The sequence below is a fragment of the Parasteatoda tepidariorum genome, chromosome 4 (genome assembly GCF_043381705.1).
Source record: "Parasteatoda tepidariorum isolate YZ-2023 chromosome 4, CAS_Ptep_4.0, whole genome shotgun sequence".
Taxonomy (NCBI): domain Eukaryota; kingdom Metazoa; phylum Arthropoda; class Arachnida; order Araneae; family Theridiidae; genus Parasteatoda; species Parasteatoda tepidariorum.
This window is the reverse complement of record NC_092207.1, coordinates 24,251,102-24,270,227: the sequence shown is the minus strand read 5'-3', so window position 1 is coordinate 24,270,227 and position 19,126 is coordinate 24,251,102. Positions and strand designations below refer to the sequence as shown.

The 19,126-nt window shown below is 29.2% G+C and overlaps 2 protein-coding genes across 3 annotated transcripts; one reads left to right on the top strand and one right to left on the bottom strand.

The window, feature by feature from the left end:
- Positions 1 to 7,529: 7,529 nt before the first annotated feature.
- On the bottom strand, positions 7,530 to 10,736 carry LOC107455937 (methyltransferase like 3). 2 transcript variants are annotated; one of them, XM_016073669.3, is made up of 2 exons: positions 10,536 to 10,736; positions 7,530 to 9,239 (listed from the first exon to the last, which is right to left on the bottom strand). In XM_016073669.3, exon 2 carries the CDS (start codon positions 9,236 to 9,238, stop codon positions 7,592 to 7,594), a length of 1,647 nt encoding a protein of 548 aa, XP_015929155.1. In that variant the 5' UTR covers position 9,239; positions 10,536 to 10,736; the 3' UTR covers positions 7,530 to 7,591. The 2 variants fall into 2 exon arrangements, with proteins under 2 accessions (XP_015929155.1, XP_042896813.1); XM_043040879.2 differs by lacking the exon at positions 10,536 to 10,736 and adding an exon at positions 10,178 to 10,486.
- A 104-nt stretch (positions 10,737 to 10,840) lies between these two features.
- On the top strand, positions 10,841 to 17,571 carry LOC107455939 (retinitis pigmentosa 9 protein). Its single transcript, XM_016073672.4, has 5 exons — positions 10,841 to 11,129; positions 11,625 to 11,785; positions 11,878 to 11,969; positions 13,984 to 14,045; positions 17,302 to 17,571. Exons 1-5 carry the CDS (start codon positions 11,026 to 11,028, stop codon positions 17,429 to 17,431), a joined length of 549 nt encoding a protein of 182 aa, XP_015929158.2. The 5' UTR covers positions 10,841 to 11,025; the 3' UTR covers positions 17,432 to 17,571.
- Positions 17,572 to 19,126: the final 1,555 nt, after the last annotated feature.

Here is a 19,126-nt window from a genome sequence, read left to right as displayed (position 1 = left end):
CATTTATTACAATAATTTTATAAAATTCCACTTTTTAGTGAAACTTTTCTCTGTTTCCATTCCCATTCTATTTTATGTTTTTGCTCACAGAATCTAAGATTTGACATTACAAATAAAAAAAAATCAGTTTTCTGATGGAATAGATAAAATATGATTTTAACTTCCATTGAAATTCACCAAATATACCTTTAAGAGTCAGGGAATTTTTTTTTTTTTTGAAATTCAGTGGGAACCCTGAGCCAAATATTTGGTTACTATTTATAACTTGTTTTGTTAAAATGTAAACTTTTTTTTTTTTTAGGTTTTAGATTGTTACACTGTTATTTTTATTTCTTAAGGATAAACAGATTGAAAAACTGAGTCAAATCCAATTAAAATGAAAAAAAAAATTTTATAGTCTATTAAAATAAAATTTAAGCTTAGACTTAAAATAGAAGCTTAGACTTAATCATTTTGTTCGGTTAACATTGCAACTTAAAATACTGTTGTTTTTTTAAATTTCTATTCAACTTTTGGTTACTTTAAAATTAGTTAATGTTTTTCGCCTGATTATTTACTAATATTATGAGAAGTTAATTCCTAATAACAGTTTTGGCTGGAAATAATTATAAAAGTAAATATAACATATTTACTGTTTAGTAATAATTTCAAAATGGTTAAGTTACATATCGTTTTTAATGTGTTTTTCTTAAAATGCTTTTTTTTTTATTAAACATTACGTAATAAGGTTGTATTACAGGATTATTTTATAATAAAAGAATACCGCTTTTAGATATAAACTTTTAATTTGCTATAAAAATAAAATATCAAATCATAACAATAGTAGAGAATAATATCTGTTAATAAAGGATGACAAAGAAATATTACAAGTAAATGACGAAAAAATAAGGAACCTTACCAATTTTCTAGCCATAGAAATGTGCTGACAACTTTGAAAAATCGTTTTAGACTATTTTTTTTCATGTTAGACTTAGAAGTTGGGCAGCTCCAAAGGTCTACTGTACCCAAACCCTAAATCATGATTAACAAGAAAGCTTTATAGCTGAAATGAAGTTCAGCAAACACATGACAAGGAACGTCTGGCAGTTCCCATTCCTTAATTCAATGTTGCCCTAAATGCTCAAATCTTCAAACAGAATAGAACGGACAATCACAAAGTATACGTCGTCAAATGTCCTCTTCAAGATGACAACCTCGACAAATAGGATTAGATTCAATGCCCATTATGAATAGGTGTCTCCTGAGGGTGCAGTATCCAGTGAGAAGACAACTATCTTCCTCAAACTGCTCCTGTTTAGCTTAAGGAGCTCTAACACTAGGACAGTCACGATACAGCTCTTTAGCTTGTCTCTGACCATCCGAGTTGCGCCATCAGATACCTTCCAATCAGTAATGTATTACATAAAGTAGAAATAGAATTACATAAAGCAAGGCCAATGACTTCCCTTCTGTTGCTCGTAACAAAGGTAGGTTCATAACCTTAACCTTTATTAAGGACATATAAGTTATAGAATAAGATATGCTCCATTAATACATCCCCCAGCGGGTTACAATCACTTCTACTGCACACTGTGTGGTGAGCATTTGCGTCGCAGCCGAAGATGACCTAGGCCAGTATGTACATAGGCCAATTATTACTTTGGCAACATCAGCCAGTGGGTCTTTCTCCTCATTAGGAAGATAGGCAAAAACAATGACAAAGTCAGAATCTGTTTCTTTGTCATAGAATTTAAGCTTACCAGCAACAAAAACTCGGTGGAGGAAGTTGACAAGGTTAAGAGCATTTAACTGTTAAGGGCACCTAGCCAATATGCAGGCCCTGGGAGGATCACAACGGGTATCATACAAAGTATTGAAACCCTTCACGTTGAGGCCCATAATTCTACCCTTTCGGGTCTAAGGCTATTGTATAAGAGCAATATCTTAATTTTCCATCGTTCAGCCCTATAGCTCAGAAGCTAGAGGCAGCAACGCTATGATGGGGAATCAGAGCCGGATTATACCTTTCGTAGGCCCTAGGCATAGCCAATTTTCGTAGGCCCTAGGCAATTAAAGANGCGCTGGACCAAAAGTAATGAAATAGATGATAATTTTGAAAGTTCGAATGTTAGATCGAATACTTTTTAATTTTATATAATATTAGCTCTAATATTAGAAGATAGGATTCAATAGTATTGCGTTTTCTAGCACGGCAGTATTATACTGCATCTTTCTAATATTAGATCATATCTTTTTGCTACCTGGGGCACCTATCCAATATGCAGGCCCTGGGAGGATCACAACGGGCATCATAAAAAGTATTGAAACCCTTCACGTTGAGGCCCATAATTCTACCCTTTCGAGTCTAAGGCTATTGTATATATCTTAATTTTCCATCGTTCAGCCGTATAGCTCAGAAACTAGAGGCAGCAACGCTATGATGGGGAATAATTTGACCAACCTTGATTCTTATTGTTGCCTCGATTGGTTACAGATTAGGAAAACCAGAATGGCAACCACCTATCCTGGTTGGATTTAGAAGAAAAATCTTCCCTTAACAGCCTTATTGCTTCGTCAATACCAAGCATAGATGCTGGTGAATCAGGTCGTAAAGTTATACATGACCCAGAGTTCAACCCCTGCCCTGATAAATCAAGAGCTCCAATTGAACTTACCTTGGAATCAGGTGAATTTACCCTCCATCGTGCCTCCTCCTGATCCATTTCCTCAGACTAATGTCCTTCAGGTGCGACAGAGAGGACATCCGATGTTATTGGAGCCTCTGCTGCCCTCGTCTTTTTAGAATCGTGGATGATCTTACAGACTCCACGATCTACATCAGTGAAAGCTCCATAGTTGGCTCTCGCTATGTCCTCCACATCATCAGGCTCAACCTTAAAGGTCCATCTAGAGGTGCCAGATCCGACAGCATTCTGCAGAACCCTCCATCTCATTGACTTCAACCCCGGGTTAAGTCTCTAGAGAAGGCTTAAGATGGTGCCTTGATCGGAGAACTTTTCCTTGGTCTTGAAGGCCACCATCACAGTCTTGGGCAACTTATCAGCGCCTCGAACTCTAAGCGTGATGTCACCCAAGGATTTTTCATTAAATCCACGTTACTACCGTGTAATCATTACACTGGAAAATCAGAGCCCCTCTCAGTGGGTTATTACTGGAGTTCTCAGGCGCTCTTTCGCCAAAAGGAATGGCATTAGTCAGCTCTAACATCCTCCTGAGAATGGTATCAGAATCTCCCGTAGAAAGCTTGTCAGAAGGAAAGTCCCTCCTGACAATAGCAATCTTGACTGATTTAGTTGCACTCGCAAAAGAAACTCCAGATTGTAGGCTCCCAGTTGGGTCGCCCACTCCAGTTTGACTATCCCTACAAAGAAGGACCACTTCTCTGGATTAGGCTCTCCTCCCTGGAGCAATATCCTCTCTGGGCTCCTTTCCAATTTGGGTTGGCACATTAGAGGAGGACGTTGCATCAGAAGGCCTTGGCTTCTTAGCTCCGCCACTTCTCTCAGCTTTTTCTTAAGTTTCCTTCGCTGGTTCTTGGATAGTTCAGCGGTGCCAGGCTAACTGTCCCCTGAGTGTCTCTGGCCGGAACCAGAGACTCCAACAGAAGCAGGTCCTGTGCTTTTGGACACCTCCTCACCAGCAATACTAGCAAGAAGCTGCAAAGCAGTGGTATTAGCACTGGGCTCACTCGAGGGCTAATCACGTGCTACTGGAGATTATAGTGATATTTTAGAACAGGAATCTCTGTCTAATTCTTGCGAGCATTCCTTGTTGACCGGCACGATGGATGATGCCGTATCACAAACTTTACTTAAGTCCATCATAGTGTTTGCCTGCCATTTAGTTATCTAATGAGAGGTATCCAGAGGGCACCACGTGGAGGCGGCAGGCATTACTCCTCCCTCCCTCTTGTGACACACTAAGAACTAATATATGAAACATCTTAGTTCGAAAATTATAAATCCTCTGAAGCACAATTGTACTCATCCTATGAAAATTTTTATCAAATATTTATTTCAATGAATTTAAAAAATATTAAATTAAGACTTATGGAAAAAAAGTGGAACAATTTAATATTTCGATATTATAAGAGTCTTGTTTTTTACTTGGGATAGAACCTAATTTAACATGACGCATGTCATGGTTAAGCAAACTCTAATTCAGCTCAGCATTTTAGTGTTAATTTTTTTATTATATACTCTTATAAATGAAAAATTTTATTCATAGAACGAGAAAAAAATTGGAGGGGTTTTGAATTTTTAGCTAGATTAGCTCACAACTGAATATATTATGCGTGTCTAGCAGCGAAATATAAAACTTGTTCGAATAAATTTTTCAATATTTTCTCCAAATTTCTTTATTTACTTTTTTTTTACGTATGAAGAAAATTGCAAAATTTTTTACATAATAATTTCATTTTATACAAACTGATAACTTTTTATAAAGGAAGTAGCTTGATTTAATTTCTAATTTAAATCACTGTAATCAATTTATATATTTAAAAAAATGCATTATTAGTTATCATGATAAAAGTTAGGCACTTTTAATGAAAATTTCATTAATAATAACAATAATTTTGTATAAAACAAAAAAATATTTGTAAGGTTTAAGGAACCCCATGGTTCTATAAAGAATAGTTACTTCACTTTTCAGATGCATGCTCTTAAAATAAATTGAATAAATATCAGTTTATGTATCAAGTTAATTTTTCTTTTATTATTGAAAGGTCTTGTTCTAAAGACAATTATTTTGCTTTTAAAGCAAAACCTAATGATCTTAAATTTTGAAAAACCCACCTTGGAAAGGAGTTTCTTTAAGTGGGCCCACTAGAACAAACCCAACCTGGGTGAGCAAAATTTGCCTTAAATCTACTTTGAAAAAGCCTAATAATTAAAACAATTGTATCAGTACTTGCATTACAACGAATTTGTTTTCTTATTTTTTTTAAAGGTAAATAATTAGCACTGTCACTAAATTTTTCAACAAAAAAAAAATCCTTATTTTTTCCAAAAGAAAGTCTTTAATTTTTGCCCTGTATAATGACTAAAAAATTTCCTTTCTCTAAAATATTTTAGATATTTCTCTTTAACAGTTGGCATAAAATTTATAAGATTACTGCATTTTTCTTTCTCATGTTGAAAGCTATGTTGTTGGATGATGTGTTTCTGAAAAGCAATATTACTTTTGTACATTTTTATTTTGCTGCTCGTCCATATTTTTAAAAACGACAATTTGTTCAGCAGTTTTTCATATATATTTTAAATCTAATGGTTTGTTTTTTTATAATGCATAATTTTTTCCTTTGAAATATAATTCGTTAAAAAAAAATGTCTGGAAAACATAATATTGTTTTCCATAATTGTGTTAATGAACCTGTTTTCTTCCCTTTTTTTTTGTTATATTGATCTTTTACTTTTGATCAAAAAAAATTTATCCTTACATATTAAAGTTTTGAATTATTATTTAATATAACTATAATCAATTTTTTACTTATAATTTAATAGAACTAATAATTTCTTACTAAATTAAGTTTTTAAAACAATTATTTTCATGTTATGTTATTATATTAACATAAAAGTTTCTTCCCTCTAATATTCTGCTTTAATTTTTTAACTTCTCGTTTTTTGGAAGCAAAAGTTTAAATATGCTTGTTACTTTAATCAACTGGTGCATCTTAAAAAAAATTATGGTATGCAACAAATACTATAGAACCTCTTTCATTTAAATAATTTTGTCAACCCAAATCTATTAGAATTTTTTTTAAAGAAAATTATTAATTAAAATCAAGTGGCTGCTTTAGATTTGTTTAAGTTTGAAAGTTTAATTTTCAGTATTTGATTCATCTTTTCATTATTACAAAAACTATTTATTTTGACCATTATAGCTTCTACTTATGCTAAAAGAAAGCTTGGTATGTGACCTGTGTAAAAAAAAAAACATTAACTTAGTACAAATGGAATCTAGAGAATACCTTTCAGGGTTTAAGGAGGAATATGAATAAATAAGACTGTTCAGAATTAGATGGAGTATTGTTTAGAAAAAACCTTGATTTTCACAGTTTATTGATTAAAAATATTACCTCTGTAACTACAATATTTTGATGTGCCCGAAGTAGGTCAGAATCTCATTACTTCAGATAATTAAGTTTAGTCAACTTACTTTTTACTTAATTACCTTAGCTTTAAAGAGTAGTGATTAAAATTGCAATAATGTTATACAAGAAAATGTAATTGGTATCAATTTATCTTGACTAATTTTAATTAAATTTGAGTTGTCAGATAAGTTAAAAAGCCTTTTTTCTTTCAGTATAAAAATATTTTAAAAATGAAGAAAAGTCCGAACTGTCTCTTTCTGAATTTCAAGCTGGCAGATGTCTTGCAACACAATTTTTTTTTTCTGTGTCATTCAAAGAGAAAATAAAACATCGTATCAAAAAAATACAATTTCTTTCCAGAATTTTCCCAGAGTAGTAAACTTAGAGGATTAAAAAAAAATCATTGTTATTTTTTATTAAATACATCTTTGTCATTAATAGAACATATAATGCAGCATAACTGCTTTGTCACAATGATTATACTATGATGCAGGGTTGGCAAGTTTTTTACCTCATAACCATGGAATAAACTGCGGGATGAAAAACCTAAAAAACCGTGTTTATAAATTGGTGTAATTGTTATTTATTATTCATATTTTAAATAAAACATTGCAGGTAATATTTAAAATCGAATATTAAGTACAACTTTTCTTCTAAAATTTACCATATCTTTAAGAGCAAATATCTTGGAAAAAGTATTTTCCTATAATTACATTTCAATTATATAAATATATTTCAAATACAAATGGAATATTCCTATAAATATATTTCAAATACAGGTAAACAAAAGATCCGCTGGAAACTCTTTAATTGTGAAGTTGCTTCAAAGAAGACATTTTAATAATGGAAAGAAAAAAAAAACTTAATTACATTAAAAAACTACAAGAGATGGAGATTGCTCATTAGTCTTTATTATATTAAAATTCATTTATATTTTTTAGACAATTAGTCCTCAGTTATTCCATTGCTAAAATTTTATAGAGCTGTAAAACTTTACAAAAAAGTGCAAAAAAATATATAAAACTAAAATAATAGTTGATATTATTACATTATACACTTGATGCTATTACACTATGTTTTTTATTTTATTCAGTCTATTTAAAAAATACTTCAAAGTGAGAGCTCTCAAGTAAAATAAACAATGAAAGAAAATATGAACATTAAATGGAAATTTTTTTAATTTTTTTTTTTTTTACCCAAAACAATTTTTATCCAACATTTGTTAATGATATGTTGTTTTTAAAGCATTTATTTATATTTGTGTAGATTTATATATTTATTTTATGTTTAAAAAATGCAATAAAAACTTCACTTTATCCTGAGTTTTTGATGTTTTTACCAGTTTGACACTTATGTTAAAAAATCTAACCATGCTACATAGTAAAAGAAAAAAATTAATTTCAACACGGATAACAAACAACAAGTGCTACATCAATTAATATAAGGTATTAATTTTAATGAATAATTGATAATAATTACAAATTCATTCCATGGCTTTTAACTTTCCGGTTTTTTCATACAATTTCCATCGGGATACATCTTTCTAAATGCTTCAATGAGAGAAGGATCAATTAAGCGTACACCATCTACTTGGTTTCCCAAAGTTATCCAGTTAGGTTGGATGTTGTGAGGTCGACCAAAAAGTTCGATTTTCCGTGTACCGGGGGATAATCTTTCTATGATGCCATATATTTCATCTGGTTTGTGACTTGTTGCTCGTACCTCAGCAACAATGACATCGCAATCTAAACCTCTATTAATTTCTTTAGGGCTACCTTTAACACCAACTAAACAATGTTCTTTTCCATGGTTAAGCCAATGTCCCGTTCTTCCAGTCCTGATGATACGCTGCAGTTGATTTGTTTTCACCCAGATAATTTCATCACATCTTTCATACCCCCACAATTGTAAGCATTCTCTACCCAATTCCATAGCTCGACCAGTAACCCACAAAAAAATCAGGCCCTCATCTTGCAAGCTTGGAATGTTTAAATGTCTCATTTCATCATCAGACATAGTACCGTAAGGCAACTCCATATGAATATCCCATGGAGGATCGGCCATTACGACAGCAAACTTCCCTAATATGGACATGTCAAAATATCTCAAATCTGACTGTATCCACTGAGGAGGGAAAAGTACCAACTTATTTCCGTCATGAGAGATTGAATCACTCTTATCAATTTTTATGACTTTAGATATTTGAGTCATAGTTGAATAATCTACTTCATAATGAACATATTTACATGTATCCATATGAAAACAGGTATTCAAAAAAGAACAGTCACCTAAAGATTCATCAGTATGTTTTTGAATAATCTTTTTAAAATGAAGTTTATTACATGGCTGATTTGCATCTGACACTTTAGTGCATTCATCTTTTGTGCCATGAGGACAAAATTCTTGAACTTGGGCACCTCCTTGTGATCTAAACTGTTCAACAAGAGAACGTTCTTTGGCAGTAGGTTTACTTAATAGTTCTAAAATTTCTTCTCCAACTTTTTTAGTTTCTTTTTCTCTAGCGGACGGTAGAGATAGCAAATCTTCTATAGTGTCTGTGTTTCGATTGTTCTTGGCTACATCTTTATTTTTACAGATGATTTTGGTTTTAGGTTCATCCTCTAATGTTTCTTCAGCTTTCCTCTTCTCTGCACCATGAATCTTACTTATAGACGGATCTTGAGCACATATATCATTAGCTAAAGCCTGAAGTTTGGTATGCTCTGCAGAAGAAACTAATAAGCAGTTTTTACCTTCATTAGTGGAACTTTCTGTAATAGTAATAAGTTCTTGTGTTGCAAATTTCTGTAGCAAATTCTCCACCACTAAATGTGGCACATCTTTGTTTAATGATTTAGTAATAGTAGTCACTAAATTTCTTGAATCTGTAGGCAAATTAATAGCATCACATAAACACATAAGTAATTTGTATTCAACTAAAGGATCAGCTTTAAGTTCCTGTGCTGCATTATTTTCTTCTTTAGCAATAAGAGTAGGGCTATTACTTCTAGGACTACCTACATTTAACTCATTGGTTATACTCAGAACTAAATCTTCCCTCTCTTTCTTGCGCCTTTGTAATCTTTCACGTAAGCTACTTTGCTTAGATTTGAACGCCTGAATGTCACTCCATGTGTCTGACATCCTGAAACATGCATAAAATACAGTTTTTAGCTAAACAATTCAACAACATACTAAAACATTTCTTTATCAGATTGATTAAACTGTATTAAGTAAAAGTATCTGGATTAAGATTTACAAAACATGAAGAGTTTTAAATTGAATAATTTCATTAACAGTAGCAAAACTAGACCTTATTTAAGTAAATTTCATTTTGTGCATAATTTCAGCATTGTAAAAAATTAAAAAATAATAATAATCAGCTTAAAATATTTTAAAGATTGTAATGGAATAAAAATAAAAATCTTGTATTAAAATAAATTAAAAAGTTTTTAAAACTAGGCACAGTTCCTTTCATGACTTTATTGCATATTCAACTTGGGATTATAATGTAAATATGTGTAAAATCCTTAATTTTTCACACTCCCTGTTTTTAATACAAACTAAATTTATTACCAAGCTCATACAAGTACAGGGTGAAAATTATAGCCATTATAAATTATAGAAACAATTATGAAGACATTAATTACATCCATAAAATGGTTTTCACCGTTGTGCAAAACAACATAAGAATTATATAAATTACTATCAAACAAATAATTTATAAGATAATACAAAATTTAAATTCTATATGTTTTGCAATTTTCTGCATGCTTAAAAAATATATTCAAATTATAAATGCAACAAAATTATATTTAAAAAAAGTTTACAAAAAAAAATTCTGAGAAACAAGTTAAGCTGCATACTGAGGGGATCTAAAAATTTGCTAGTGACGACTTAATAAGTTTTGCATCTTTTTTTTGACTAAACTTAATAAAACTCATTATAATGTAATTACTTTTAAACATAGGACATTTTAAAAAAAATGACAGTATATTGAATAAAAATGTGGGGGAGGATTAGGAACAACACCAGCTCTTAAATTTCTGATAATAAAGTTGAAAATTTTAATTTAATACTAACATTGAGTAGTTAGTGTATACACTGGATTTGTAGGTCTTAATGTTAAATTTTTAGCCCTGCAATATTGAATTTAATCCAGAAGACATGGATCAAGCATTAGGTCAAAGCCAATTTTTTATGATGTCTTTTTCACTGACACTAACTTTTAACCTGACAGCAAATTATAAGTTTATAGAAATATAGTATAGAAATATCTCCGATAATTGAAATAATTGGGTAGTTTGATGCATTTTTTAAACAAAGAAATTTCTTAAAAAAGCATCAATCTGGAAAGATTCTCACTAATTATTCTATAAAATTTGTTTTAACATAATATCTTTTCAAGATATGACAGATAAGTAACCTAAGTAATTATTACTTTAATTTTGCTTCCTTTATTTAAACTATCAATTCAAAATTGTTGCTGAACTATAGTCATCCACACAAGAAATTTTATACTTAAATCTCCGTTTAACAGCTTTTAAAAAATAAATATTTTTTTATAACTTATAACGATTGCATTTGTTTACACCGGTACCACTAAACAGAAACATCAATTATCAACAGATAGCTTCAGTTTAATGCGTAGAAAATGTTTCATCAATGCAAACCCTGCTGAATTTTAAACTGAAAAAACTGTAAGAACTCAATCTTGGTATATAGTATAAGCAAGTATGCCAAGATGTGTTCGCAAGGTGAGTTTAATTAAACTGAGTGTTGTCTTTCAGCACAGAAAATGGTCTTGTTCCAGAAGTTTAGGATTAAATATTTTGATGTATGTTAAATGCTCAATATATTTGATTGATCCATCTCAAAAATTCTAGTAATCATTTAATTTTCTCGTGTGCTTGAATTTCTTTCGTAATTTAATGGCCAGTTGTAGCAAAGAGAAGAAAAGTTCATCAAAGCACAAATCGAAAAAAAGAGATAAAAATATTGAACAAGTTCAAGTCTTAAAACATTACGACACTTTGTAAGCGAAATATATTATATCATGTTTTTATACAACTTATTATATGATGTTTTATTGAGTTATTTGCATGAACTATGTGTGTATTACTAGGAATGAATTATTTAAAAAATTGTTTATTATGTTTTATTTTATCTCACTCTAAAATTTACAATATACTTGTATTTTCCCTTTCGATATGACTACAGATATCCTTTAAACTACTAGCCCCATGAAACATATTTATAAAGGGAACTTTTTTTTAGTAGAAACTGAAAAATTATTTTACTAACTACTGATATTATTTTATTAAATAAGTGATATTTATGTACATTATTTTAGGATTCAGAATAGGTGACTTTTTCATTTTAACACACTTGCTGGAAAGATGGGGTTTTTTTCAAGTAGGGCACAATCTGAAAAGGGCTAGGCTCATTTTGGCGAACCTTGGCTTTAATAAGATTTAAAAATATCATTATGATTGTCTTATTAACTTTTAAAACTTTTCGAATTTGACAGTTATAATCAAGCACCACCTGGCTTAGTTAAGGAAGAGGAAGAGCATCCAGAAGATTGTATTCCTGATTTGCCTGAAAATAAAGATGCCAGAGAATTTTTAGCCAAAGCTCCATCAAAAGGATTATGGATGCCTTTGGGAAAAGAGGTTAAAGTTATGAAATGTAAGTAATAGTTCAAAAAATTTTTTAAAACTTCTATCTTTTTTTTTATAATTATTAAAACAGGTTTCATGATTTTGTTATACATTTTTAAGGTTGGCGTTGCAAAACCTATGGACACAGAACAGGAGATAGAGAATGCCCCTTGTTTGTTAGCGGAAATGCCCAGATTGAAAAATTTCGATTTGTAAGCCATTTTTTGTTTTTTTTTGTTTTATTCTTTTCATTTGGCTTCTTAAAAAAATTCTTAGATATCTTGCATTCTAATACTGTTATACTGTGCACTAGAAATGAGTTAGGGCTCGTCTTTGGAGGCCCAAGTTCAAAGAATGTTTATCCGATCCCTGAGAATGCTTATTTGAGCCCAAGATACAGGGATTACTTAAAGCCGAAGTCCGCCCAAGCCATATGTTAATTATATTCCACATTTTGCATTCGCAAAACAATACCACTGATAGCTGTAATTTTTTATGTCTTATAAATTTTAAAATTTTTATATTTGACTGAATCAAGCATTTGTTTAAAAATAGTAAAACAGTTAATGAAAATTTTATCATTGAGTCCGAACTTGGAACCTTTTTTCAGTAAACAAGCACAAGTCCACATCGGTCTCAGGCAAAAACAGTCTCATATCTATTATGCACTATACTTTTTGATTAGTTCTTATTATTTTCAGGTAAGATTGTTTATTGTAGGACCCATTCTTTAATGTGAATATGTATGTTTAATCTATTATCTTAATCCCTTGAAAAAAACATAAATACTTTTTTTGAAGACTGTAAATTATTAAGTTTAATATGCTAAAAATTATTTTTTTTAATGAGTTAATGAGCGGTTGAAAACTATATATAGATTTTTTAATATGTTAAAAAGACTAGCTATATAGCTAGTTAGACAATATCTAGCTTTCCAATTTTCAAAATACTGTACTTGTTGTGTAGCAATATTGAGTTAATGTTAATTTAGTGTAATGACTAGTTTGTTGCTTGTGAAAACATGTGAAAAATGTTTGCTCAAGGAAAAATAAGATGTATTATTCACTTTCATAAATTTTAATCACATTAAAAAAATTTTCATGAATTAATAAGTATTAATTGATAAGTTACTTATTTTATTAAAAATTTAAACTATATTTAAAAATATATCAGTACTTTAATTTTCATTGAACTCTTTCAAGTTGCCTTTTTCAATAATGTTTTGTAAATCAATATTAAAAATTGTAAAGACAATTGAAAAAAAGTCAAATATATCCTGCCTTAAAATTTGGTTTCTTTGAAAGAAAAGAAAAGAAACATTCCTTTATAGGAATTCTGGGCAGTAAAATTTTTGTGCTATAAAGAAAAACATTTTCTAATTCATTAAATTAATCTGACAAAATCTTGTGAAAATGGCAAATGTATTTCATGAAAAGGAGCTTTAAATATCTATAGACATTCTTTTTTTCTTTTTCTCTATAGATTTAGTTTCCAAGTTTCAAGATCTTGTGTGCCATATTTACCTATAGAATGCTTGTTTTCATGTATTGAGTTAATTAACAACTGTTAATATAATAAGATTAAAATCAGAATTTTGTATTAAACATATTCTTTAATTATATTTTGTGTTAATAAAATTTAATTCATTTTTAAATCAATAAAATAAATATCTACCAGCCCTTTCTCAAAAGAAAAATTGTTTTTTATTGCAGTGCAAGTAAATTTAACTGTTTCTTTTTTTATTTCTTTTATTCTTCTGGTGTGACTGCTTTTTTTTCCCTTAAAAAAGGGGGGGGGGGGAAGGAAAGGAAAATAGTTGAATTTACTGAAACCCAGCTAAAGGAAAAGTAGTAGTATTTATAATTATATAAAAAATGTATTGCAATTTTTTCAAAGTCATATTTNTTGATTTAAATATAAGGGTTAGTGTGACTGCTTTTTTTTTCCCTTAAAAAAAAAAAGAAAAAAAAAAGGGAAGGAAGGAAAGGAAAATAGTTGAATTTACTGAAACCCAGCTAAAGGAAAAGTAGTAGTATTTATAATTATATAAAAAATGTATTGCAATTTTTTCAAAGTCATATTTTATTTTAGTTGTAAAACTGTCTTTTAAGTAGTTTTTTTTTAAAAATTGTTACTTTTGTTGATATTATGAATATCTTTATCTATGTATCTTTATATATTTTTATCTATATTTGTCATTTCTATAAATATTTTTTTAATTTCTAGATTCATGAAGATCCAATGCATAATTTTATATCTGAGAAGAGAAAAGCTGAAAAATTAGAAAGGTTTGTCATTAAATTGTACTATTTTTTTTATTAACTTAATTTATATTTCAAACATTGTTGATCTTTAGGAAATTAAAAAACTGAAGAAAAGAAAAAAACGAACATATTTTGTTGAACCAAACCATATGTTTTTATGTATAATTCAAAACATGATATATTAACAAAACAAAAAAAAGATTCCACAAGAAATTTTAATTTAAAATTACTTGTATAGTCTTCGTAATATACTGTTTAATATTTTTTTTTTTAAAAACTGTGTTAGATCTTTCTTTAAATTATAAATTTTTTTCTTAAGAATATGCTATCTGGGCATCATTATTAATATAATATACACATTACTTTTTGTGTTATTTCTCTGTTTCAGGAAAGCATATTATTTATTTAGCTTTAAAAATCTTAGACTACTGAGTTCATCCAATGTCTATCGACAATCTTGAAACAGCATCAGTCCTGCTTGCTTGATATTGCACTACCAAAAAATTCTGTATTCTATTCAAAGTATTCGGTAGTTTTCTCATGATTATTAATCTTTTATGCTCAAGCAAGAAAGTATTAAAATATAAAGATTTGAATAGAATTGTGTTCAAGACTTGAATTTATCGAAATTTTTACTTAAACAGAAGTAGATAAAATTATTTTCTTGAAACTGACCAAGTTTATAGAGGCTACAAAATATGGTGCTTAAAGTATTTAACATATTTATTTCAGTCATTAATGATATTCATAAATTTTAACTGTTATCGGCATCCAGTGTTTAATATAATGTATAATATCATTCATATTTTTTTTATTCATTTATTTTAAACCCTTGTATATTTCAAAAATACCACTTTTGTCTTTATATAATAAGATCTAATGGAATTTTTGATTAGCTGGGTGCAAAGAAATCCAGTTATTTTTATTTTATTAAATTTTTATGTTTTAACTAATTTTTATGAGTTTAAAGAAATAAATAGAATTTAGAAAAAGTTGAGGGAGGTCTACCTTTTCTTTGGCGAATTTTCTCTTTTACCCGGCTAACTGTAGAGTACCCAAATATTTCTTAATTCTTGTGGAGCATAAAGAACTTATAAAAAAAGACCAGTTANAATTATTTTCGAAATTTTTTCGGTCGAAGGACCTTTACAGCGAAAAGACATTTTTTTGGTTAATATATATATATATATATATATAACAAGAGAAAACAACTTTACAAAAGCAGAATGATATAAAACAAACTTTTGTTGAAAAATCCCTCTGCTTTCTTCCCTTTTTGTAAATTACCTTCAAGGGCGATTACTGCCACATCTCCCCATTGTGTGTTATTTTTCGAAAAGGGGGAAGAATCTCTAACTCGTTTCACGGGCACTTCGGGCGTTTTCGGTAGTCTAGCTTATGAGGCGTTTCGGGCGTTCCGGTAGCGAAAGAGTTAAATAAAAAATTAAGAAATATAAGCTAAAAAAACTTTTTTTTTATTTTCACTGAAAATTTGTTATTTTACTGCATGTTCACTTATTTAACCCAGCTAGTATGAATTAGAAAACATAGTATTTATTCTGTCTTTAGAACAATTTTGTGTACAGTTATAAAATAATTTTGTATTATAATAATTTAGTTAGAGCTTAAAAACTCTTTGTTTATAAAATTTTTGTTAAAATATATCCTAATTTTTTGGAAAATGTCCTATTAAAAGTAATTTACCTTAAAAATGATGTAAGGGAAAGACATCAGTTATTCGATAAAATAAGAAAAGAATTAGTTTAAACAAACTGGCTGTATTGTGTCATTTTTATATTTTGTTTAGTTTGTCTCCTTTTTTAATTATAAAATTTTTTTTGTATCATTTGGTTTATTTAAAAAAGGAAGCTGTGACAATAGGTCAAATGAACTTTAAAATAAAATATCTCTATAGCTATTTGGCAAAGCATTTATTAAATTATTATATTTAAATTAAACTAAAATACTGTATAACACTATTATTAAAAAATAAAATAAAAATGTTGATTGAAAAACAATGTTACTTCTTTAATTGAAATTTTTAATTATCCTAATGAGTTTGAACCCAGTTGCTTTGGATAATCAGTCATATTTTAATTCTTAACATTTTTGTAATACAGTATAAACCACTTTTTAATAAGCCTGCATCTAACAAGATTCCGGATTTAACGAGCATAATGGTATATATTTTTAAGAATGTACTCTTTCAGTAAGTAATTTTTTTATAATGTCTCGAATGTAATAATGAAATTATTTTAGAAGCATGGCACGGGGACAAAGCACCAATAAAAAAAAGAACATTATAAAAAGTCCCACACTATAAATTTTTTAAAAATTTTAAAGGTATTTTGAAGCATAATTATTGTGATCTGTTTGGATGTCACTTTTCAATAGTTTTTGGAATAACATGTAAGGAAAGTTCCTTCTGAACACTTAACTTTTTTTTGAAAGCATGCTTTTTACTCAGCTGTTTAAAATTTCAAAATGTTTTCTGTTCAACAAATTAAGCAAAATTTTGTTAATCGGAAAATAAATATTTTTCCACTTCTCAATAAATAATCTGAAAACAATTTGTGTATGTTGTTTTTCATCTTTAATAATTTGTGCTGAACTTTAATTGAGATTTAGTAAGCAACTGGATTTATCAAGCATTTTTCTGTTTTATCTGTCTTTAGTTACACGTGGCAGAGGTGAAGAATAAGTCTCATAGTGCAAGGAAGTAATTTAGGCAGCTCTGGGGAAACTTTTGATTGAATTAAAAAATGCAACAAATTTTTGATCTAATTAAAAAAAATGCAAATTTTTTTTTTTGCTAAGAAATGTATCACATTAACACAGTTTTTCTCAGCAAAAATATGTTTACTACTAAGTTTTAATCAGCATTCCATTTAAAAGTGTAAAGCATCTAAGGTCATTGATGGCATGTATGAGGAAGAAGGAAGGCAGTCATTTATGGATAATAAACAAGCCTTTTTTTTAAAACAACCTTGGAATGTTTCTGCATTTTCTTTTTTTTAACCAAAACAAATAAGATTGCTTGACTTCGTGACTATTGTTAAATCTTGTAGTTTGAGGTTAATTTTAAATGTATTATTTCAACAAATACAGTCGGCCTAGAAATTTTTTTTTCTCACTGAATCAGTTGCTTTTATGGATATAAACTGTTCTAGCCCCTTGACCTTCGTATGTTTAGATTGTGCAACATAATTTGATCTTATTTGTTATTCAGTTTAATTTTTATTTTGTGCAATTCAACCATAATTATATTCTCTCTTTTTAGAGTGCAGCAGTTGCAGGCACTTTTAGCTGCAACAGATAGTTCATCAAGCTCATCAGATTCAGATGAAAAAGTTAAAAAGAAAAGAAAAAAGTCTCATCACAAGCATAAGAAGAAGAAAAAGCATAAATGATAGTGTCATTATAATTACTGTTAATTAATTCATAATTCTTTATTATTGTTGCCCAAGATTTTGCTGTCCCATGCAAACCTTGTGTAAATAACTATTAGTTCTTCTATGCTGACATATATTAAATTATTATTATTATTGAATTACTTTGACTATGTTTTTACCTTATTTAGTTAAAACTGAGTTCAAATATTTTAAGTGCTAAATAGGAACTTGTTTTTTCAAGTGTTTAATTCATTGATTTAAATATAAGGGTTAAATTTTGTAATTCACATTTTTAGGTCACATTAGTTTGCTGGAGCTTATTACTGTTTCTCAGATTAAGACAAATATTTCTTTTTATGTCCGTAAAATCCTACTTTTTGTTGCAATGAATGCGTCATTGCCAAAGTACTAGTTTAAATGATTATAATGTATTTTTTTAGAATACATTTTTATTCTGTGCGCCAGGTTTCCTTTCTATTGCATTTTAAACTAAGTTAAATTAATCTACGTTATTTTTTTGTTAACACAAACCTTTTTAAAGAGTAAAAACATGTTCAACAGATGCTATTGATGAACTAACATTTTTTAAATGTAGTTTATTTTATATCATTTGAACTTGAATTTTGTAGTAAAAATTGTTTTGCGAGTGAAGAAACATTAAAATATCTTAAAAAATTTAGAGACTATGCTCATATTTTAAACTATATAAATTGCAAATTTTTTAACATGCGTAGTACATATGTAGCTTTAACTGCTGTTTTACATTGCTTATACAATTTCATTAGACATTCAGTTTCCATCACACTTTTCCTTGTAAAAAAAATGGTGTTAAACCTAATTTCTTAGAACTGACTGATTTGGCTCTTTGAATTATCAAATATACAAGTATTGAATACTAATACTGTTAAACGTTGAATCTGCAGAACCTATTCAAATTTAACTAAATAATCTCCATCAGACATTTAACGGCACTACTGCACATTGCCTTTTATCTTGATGCGACATTTTACTAATTGAAGGGCTTGGCAAAATATAATGATGAACGACACTTTTTCTAATGGTTAAACATTTACATCAAACTATAATTTGCTTCCAGTTAATTATTTGAGTTTTTGAAATTTTAACTAGAAAAACAATACATATTGTTGAAAATTTTTCTTGTGACATGGAAATCATGTAATTTTTCACCCATGTTTTCCTGTAATATTAAAAACTGTGGCTTACTCATTTTATTACTCCAAGCCCTATAATTTGACAGGGTGCGTAGCGTTTGTAAAAAGTACTTAAAGGTGCTTTTTGGTAGATTTCGTTTTTGAAAGCTTTTAAAGGTGCTTTTTTCAGCTGGCGTTTTTAAAAAGTGCTTTTTTTCACGAATAATTTTTTTCCCCTTCAGTAATATCTGGCGGCTCTACTGCATTTCACGAAAAATAGGGTGTTTGCTACGTAATCATTCACACGGACTTCATGTTGTACCCACGTTATGACTTGTGCATGCGCGCACACTCGAAACTGAAACCCGAGTGCTCCAATTCGGATAGAGTCAGATCCTTATTAAATGTTTTTCTTTTTAATTTATAATTTTATTCTTGTTTATTTTATTTTACTTCTAACACTTTTTTGATGTAGGGGGTAAGAGTACTTTTGTTCTGAGTTCAGAGTCAAGTTGAATTCACTCGGTGATGTGGGAAAGTACTGCTGGTTTCGATTTACGTC

Excerpts from the sequence above, each read along its gene's own strand:
- LOC107455939 (XM_016073672.4), top strand. The coding sequence starts at position 11,026 with ATGGCCAGTTGTAGCAAAGAGAAGAAAAGTTCATCAAAGCACAAATCG. Across the intron at positions 11,130-11,624 it reads TTAAAACATTACGACACTTT|TTATAATCAAGCACCACCTG; the intron begins GTAAGCGAAATA and ends CGAATTTGACAG. Across the intron at positions 11,786-11,877 it reads AGAGGTTAAAGTTATGAAAT|GTTGGCGTTGCAAAACCTAT; the intron begins GTAAGTAATAGT and ends TACATTTTTAAG.